At 44.0% G+C, this 7,042-nt stretch overlaps 1 protein-coding gene across 1 annotated transcript; it reads left to right on the top strand.

The window, feature by feature from the left end:
- The first annotated feature begins 1,482 nt into the window (after positions 1–1,482).
- Positions 1,483–2,404, top strand: LOC138425944 (olfactory receptor 10C1-like). Its single transcript, XM_069564383.1, is given in 2 exon segments — positions 1,483–1,658; positions 1,660–2,404. Coding segments are annotated over 2 exon segments (921 nt in total).
- Positions 2,405–7,042: the final 4,638 nt, after the last annotated feature.

Here is a 7,042-nt window from a genome sequence, read left to right as displayed (position 1 = left end):
ATCACTGGCTGTTTCTTCATATAAAAAGAAAGAATTCTGATAGCATCTCCTGAAAAACACTGAAAGAGCCACTAAGGTGGAATGAACCAAGGACTCTCGAACTGCAAAAGGACCTCAGTGTGTGAGCTTGTATTTTTAGTAAATGTTCTTGAATATGGTTTTATGTTTGCAAAGAATTTAGATTTATGCTTCTATTATATATCTGGGTGTATTTATAGTTCTAGGTTAAACAGATTTTCACATTCATTGTTATTTGTAGTGATATTTGCGTGTATATACAATACATAATTTATTTGTGATCTTAGCTGACTCTAGCATCTGAGGATATTGGGCTATTTTTCTGTGCTTGTGTTTAGAAATGTAATATGTTAGCATGTGGATCTGTGAAGTTTACACATGTGGTTTGGATTTTTGCATACATATTAAGATAAATAGAGATGAAGTTTGAGGGCTGTAAAATGCAGAAATAAGCAACCAGGAAGGACCCTGTCATCTCCTTCCTGAGTATCTTTAAAAACTAGAGCAATTCTCACTCCTTTGGATAATTAACAGTTTAACTGCCTATAGGAGAGAGAATCTTTCCAATTTCTTCTCTCCCCTTTGAAAACCATGAAATTTATCTCATTGCCATTAGATAGGAAACTGACAGGAAAAAAAAAAAATAGAGGAAGGTTGAGTGGATTTGGTAACTGAAGAAAGAGCTGAAGTTGGTGCGGGGGTGGGGGGAACTATGTGAAAATTGTGTGAGAGGGGAGACAAACTGAGAGGCATGGAAAAAGGAACCATGTGAAAGAAGGAAAGTAAAAGACAGATACAGAAGGACTCAAAAAGGAAAAAACACAAAGAAAGTTCTGACTAAACTGGGATTTTTCATGCCCTCCCTGAACGTGGAACACATCTAACTTTGAGGAAGGAAATATCTGCTGGGAGGGAAAATTCTGTCCCCAGCACTGTGGGAAGGAAGAGCAAGGGGAAAAAGAGTAAAAAGGAGGCTAGAATGATCCAGCCCTCATCCCTGGAGCAACTGAAAACAGAATTCAGTGTGTTGTTATGAAAGGTGGGCACCACCAGGGAGAAGTCAGGTGAGGGAGTTAGGCACAGAGAGCACCATTCACCCAGGGTTCCAAGAGCCAGCAAGAGTCTAATATGGATTCAAGGCTGTGCTGCCTCAAAGGCCATGAAAGCCTAAAAGACAGAAGTTCCAATGCTTTGCTCAGATACAAGAAGAGGTCATCTTTTTTAAAACTTCAAATTTTGAAACAAGGTTTATTTATTTTTAATTGTTGGCCAGACCCTGTGTCACGTGAGATCTTAGTTCCCCTACCAGGCATGGAACCCGCATCCCCTGCACTGGAAGGAGGAGTCTTAACCATCTGACCGACAGAGAAGTTCAAGACTCCATCTTTGCCCACCTCATGATTTCATAATTGCAACTTTCCCTCACCATTTCTTTCGTCCTTCATCACAAGGGATTTGCGCAGGATGCCTACGAACACCTCCGTGGTGACCGGATTCATTCTTGTCGGCTTCTCCCGCCTGACCAGCCTCCAGGGCTTACTCTTCTCCTTCTTTCTCACCGTCTACCTGCTCACCGTGGCTGGCAACCTCCTCATCGTGGTGCTGGTCTCCGCTGACGCTGCCCTCCGGACCCCCATGTACTTTCCTTCGAAACCTCTCAACCCTGGAGATCGGCTACACGTCTGTCACGGTCCCCCTGCTGCTTCACCACCTCCTCACCGGTCAGCGCCGCATCCCTCTCTCTGGTTGTGCTCTCCAGATGTTCTTTCTCCTTTTTGGTGCCACAGAGTGTTGCCTCCTGGCAGCCATGGCCTATAACCGCTATGCCGCCATATGCCAACCCCTTCGCTACCCACTGCTGCTGAGCCAACGGACGTGCCTGTGTCTAGCTGCCTGTGGGGCACTGGTGGGCCTGGGCCACACCTCCTTTGTCTTCTCCTTGCCCTTCTGTGGCCCCAAGGCCATCCCACACTTCCTCTGTGAGATCCAGGCTGTCCTGCAGCTGGTATGTGGCAACACCTCTCTCAACAAACTACAGATTATCCTGGCCGCTGCTCTCCTCATCCTCTGTACCTTTGGCCTCATCCTGGGTTCCTATGGGCGTATCATGGCTACGATCTTCCAGATCCCGTCTGCTGCTGGCCGCCTCAAAGCCTTCTCCACCTGCTCCTCCCACCTGGTGGTGGTGTCCCTTTTCTATGGCACCGCCATCTTTATCTACATCCGGCCTAAGGCTAGCTATGATCCCGCCAGTGACCCTCTTGTCTCCCTCTTCTATGCTGTAGTCACCTCCATCCTCAATCCCATCATCTACAGCCTCCGGAACGCTGATGTCAAGGCTGCCCTAAAGAGAATCATCCAGAAAATGGGGCCGGCAGAGATTTGACAAAGGTCGCTGGTAATGACCCCCATCCCCAGTCAGCCCCAAATCACCAACGATCAAAGGGAGAGGAGGCATGGTTCTTGGGAGAGGGCAGCTTGTCAAGAAGAAAATGTTACCTTAAAGAACCACTGGAATCAAATGCCTCCTCCGACTTCAGCAACCCATGCACGCACTCGAACCAAACACTATTCTGCCTTCTCCTAAGAAACAGGAAATATTTAGGATGGAGGATTAACTTTACAAGGAGACAAGCTGATAACTGGGAAAACGTTACAAGTTGTCATCCTCACCAAGGAAGGTAATAAAATTTCCAACCAGAGTAATGATCCTTGAAGTTATTTGACATTTGTACATTTTAAATACATTTATTCTGAGTGGTCCTGCTGGTTAGTACTTAGCACACATAATTATACCTAAGTAAATCCATCACCAGACAGAAAAGCCCTTAAGAAGAGAGAGCAATGAAAAAAGTTTCAATAAAGGTAAGTTCTTATGAGAATCGGGCTTCCCTGGTGGCTCAGATGATAAAGAATCCGTCTGCAATGCAGAAGACCTGGGTTCCATTCCTGGGTTGGGATGATCACCTGGAGAAGGGAATAGCTACCCACTCTGGGAGTAGTTAAGAGAATAGATTATAATGTCTGTAATTCAAGACCATAATTTTTCCAGGTGATTACCTGTGTGATAACAGGAGAACTATATCATCACTCTGAGCCTTAATCTATTTATCCATAAAATTTGCATAACAATAGAGTATTTCTTTGGGTTTGTTGAGGATTATAGACTTGTTAAATAGCCAGGTTCAATGTCTCACACAAAACAGTGTCTCCATAAATGGTTTTATTAGAGAGCCAGACAGATCTGTCTAGAGGATAATATCCATTGCACATTGGGCACCTTTTCTGGGAGAGACAAGGCTCTTCTTGGAGTGTCAGGACCTCCTGCACCAACATTCAAAAGAGTGGAGGAAGAGACTCCACACCCATCACAGACATAAAGACAACCAGGCCACTATAGAGCAGATATAATGGCAAAGTACAAAAGAGTCAGAGACACACAGAACAAAAAATATAAGATGAGCTGAGACCATCAGAAACCATGTCTCAGGGGCAAATATTCAGTCACTATTAAAAATCTAATCCATACCATACTCGTTTTCTTATATGCAATACTTTATTCAGTTTTACAAGCATTTACTGAAGGCCTTCCATACGCCCACTGCTCTGCTTGGCACTGTGGTGAATACCAGAGAAATACAGGGTGGTGATTTTGCCCAGATGGTGCTTGCTAGCTGGTTGAGGAAATAATGCTCACTCCTGTGAATCTGGGCCTCCCTGGCGGCTCAGCTGATAAAGAATCCACCTGCAATGTGGGAGACCTGGGTTCAATCCCTGGGTTGGGAAGATCCCTTGGAAAAGGGAAAGGCTACCCACTCCAGTATTCTGGCCTGGAGAATTCCATAGTATAGTCCATGGGGTTGCAAAGAGTTGGACATGCTGTTGGACACACACACACACACGCATGCATGCACACACTTGTGAAACCACTCCCACATGCATGACATGAAAGAATTCAAGCCCTCCAAAAGTTTTCTCATGTCCTGTTTCAATTTCTCCCTTCTACCCCTCCACACATTGCTCATTCCCAAGCAACCTCTGATCAGCTTTCTGTGGCTATAGATTTTTTTGCCTCTTCTAGAGTTTTATATAAATGGAATTACAAAGTATGTACTCTTTTATGACTTCTTTCATTCAGCACAATTAACTTGAAAGTCATCTATGCTGTGTGAATCAACAGCTTATTTCTTTTTATTGCTGTGTCATTCCATTATACAAACATACAACAAAATATTTATCCATTAACCTACTGGTGGAAATTTGGGTTGTTTTCGGTTTCTGGTTATTACAAATAAAGCTGCTCTGAACACTATGTACAAGTCTTTGTCTGCTTTTATTTCTTGTCAGTTAATATTTAGGTGTGGAATAGCTGGATCATACAGAAAGTGTTTAACTTTTTAAGAAACTAATTAATCACTTTGCCCTGCTTGCATGACAACTAGTAAACTTAAAGCCAAATTTGTAAGCCATCTCCAGGTACATTCCCTCACAGTACCCTTTTTAAATATTCACCTAATATCTGACATCACCTTAGTTTTTCTATTCTGCCATTTTCTTTGTTCAGTCTACCTCATCCTTACTTTGTGGATAATATGTAAGGCTTGTTAAAGTTTTTCTAGAACAAGATCTAGGGTCATGAGCATAGAAAAGACAGCAGAGAGGAGGGCTGAAAGGAAAAGGGCTGACTCAAATGAGCTCTATGTCAGGTTCAAGCTCCACTATTCCATGTCAATTTCCCTGAGGACTTTCTGCTTCTTGTGGCTAATTCTTGGATAAAGAACCAAAAAGAAGATCTGGTAAACGCTCCGTCCCCACTGTTGCTACCAAGGCATCTTTAACTACATTGTGTATGTGTGTTAGTCACTCAGTTGTGTCCAACTCTCTGCAACTCCATGGCTCCTCACCAGGATCCTCTGTCCATGGTTCTTCAGTCAAGAATACTGGAGTGGGTAGTCATTACCTTCTCTGGGGGATCTTCTGACCCAGGGATCGAATCTGGGTCTCCTGCATTGCAGGTGGACTCTTTAACCATCTGAGCCACCAGGGAAGCTTGAATCTTGTCCAATACAAGCTGTCCCCTTGGTCGCCATGCCAAATACCACTCAAAATAGACAGCAAGTCTCTAAATTCTGAACTATGACCCCAGATATAAGAGAATTGACATTTCTGTTTATTCACGTGGAGATTTCTAGCAGAGAGCAGACAAGCATATGTTCATTTGGAAAGAAGGAAAAGATACAGGGAGGAGCCAGTTATCAGAGAGATCTCTGGGTGGCCGATGTCCACTTTCACCCAAGGTTAAGGAATCTACTGACAAATCCGAATCTGCTCCCCAAATCCAATGTGGCTTCTGCCCCATCTTTCTGATGGATGCTCATCATATCTGGGAGCTGTATCTAGGCAGCCAGTATCTCACCAAGAAAATGTCATCTGAGGTTATTGTCTCACACAGGCCATAGCCCTGTGTCTGGATGAGATCTCCCAAAGAGGGAAGTCTCATCAGCATCTATAGTATTATTAGGAGGCAGTCCCAACATCGTGGTGGATTTGCACCAGACACATGCACTAAAAACAACTGCCTGACAAGGTACCTGAAGCACACTTTTAAAGGCTCATAAAAGCCCTTCCCTTTGAATAACAGGCAATTTTTACTTTAGGAATTTCTGAAAACGTTATCGTTTTTCATTCACAGGTTAATGTAGAGTTCTAAGAGCAAGACACTTCAGAACATGAAACTTAGACATATAGAGAGGCCAAACAAAAACAAAGGGTCTGGGAACTTCCCTTATGGTCCAGTGGTTAAGACTCTGTACTTCCACTGCAAGCAGGTACAGATTCCATTCCTGGTCAGGGAACTACGATTCCGCATGTCCTCCAGCCAAAATGTTAAGTAAATAAAATAAAAGGAAGAGTCTGAAAAGGTGGCCAAGTCCGAGTCTGTCCATGTTCCAGTGTGCCCTGGTCAACCGTAGGGCTTCTCCTGGGTAAGCCAGTCTTCATCTGGGCTCTCTCATTTCCTTGCACTTCTCTGAGCTTTTCGAACTAATGAGACAACAGACAAGTTTATAACGCGCCCTCTTGTGGTCAGGGACTGGTACAGATTACAATCTCCATCTCTTCAATACAGACTGTACAGACTGGAACACTTTGATTACCTTTGGTTTGGATTTGGGTGGGAACGTGCAGAGATGGAGCTGAGGGCTCTATACTACTGCCTTTTCACTAAACTAGGATAGAGGTTCTTAAAATGCAGTCTCCTAACCAGCAGGAACGACATCTCTCAGGAACATAGACATGTAAAATTCTCAGGGGCCTCCCCAGACCTACTGAATCAGGAATTCTGTGGGTAAAATCCAGCTTAAAGACTAAAATTAGTATCCTAGACCTTAGCTCAAGGGATACTTGCGCCAGTATTTCAGGATCTGGTCTTGCTCTCCAGAATTCTGGAGATGATGCAGTTCTCCATTATGACCACAGGGTGGCATACCAATCCTGACATCCTGAAATTCAGTCGCTCAGTCCGACTCTGCCAAGGACAGTCCCCATGGAAGGCTTCCACTATTTGCCGGAGTTTGTTCAACTCATGTCCATTAAGTCGATGATGCCATCCAACCATCTCACCTTCTGTCATCCCCTTCTCCTGCCTTCAATCTTTCCGGCATCAGGGTCTTTTCCAATGAGTTGGCTCTTCGCATCAGGTGGCCAAAGTATCGGGAGTTTCAGCTTCAGCAGCAGTCCTTCCAATGAATATTTAGGATTGATTTCCTTTAGGATTCACTGGTTTGATCTGTTTCCACTCCAAGGGACTCTCAAGAGTCTTCTCCAGCACCACAGTTCAAAAGCATCAATTCTTCAGCACTCAGTATTTTTTATTGCCCAGTTTTCACATCTGTACATGACTACCAAAAAACCATAGCTTTGACTATGTGGACCTTTGTAGGCAAAGCACTCTCTCTGATTTTTAATATGCTGTCTAGATTGGTCATGGAGAAGGTAATGGCACCCCACTCCAGTACTCTTGCCT

Source organism: Ovis canadensis, chromosome 20 (assembly GCF_042477335.2).
Source record: "Ovis canadensis isolate MfBH-ARS-UI-01 breed Bighorn chromosome 20, ARS-UI_OviCan_v2, whole genome shotgun sequence".
In the NCBI taxonomy this organism is placed as follows: Eukaryota; Metazoa; Chordata; class Mammalia; order Artiodactyla; family Bovidae; genus Ovis; species Ovis canadensis.
Note: the sequence above shows the minus strand (reverse complement) of the source record. Positions and strands in the feature narration are given on the sequence as shown.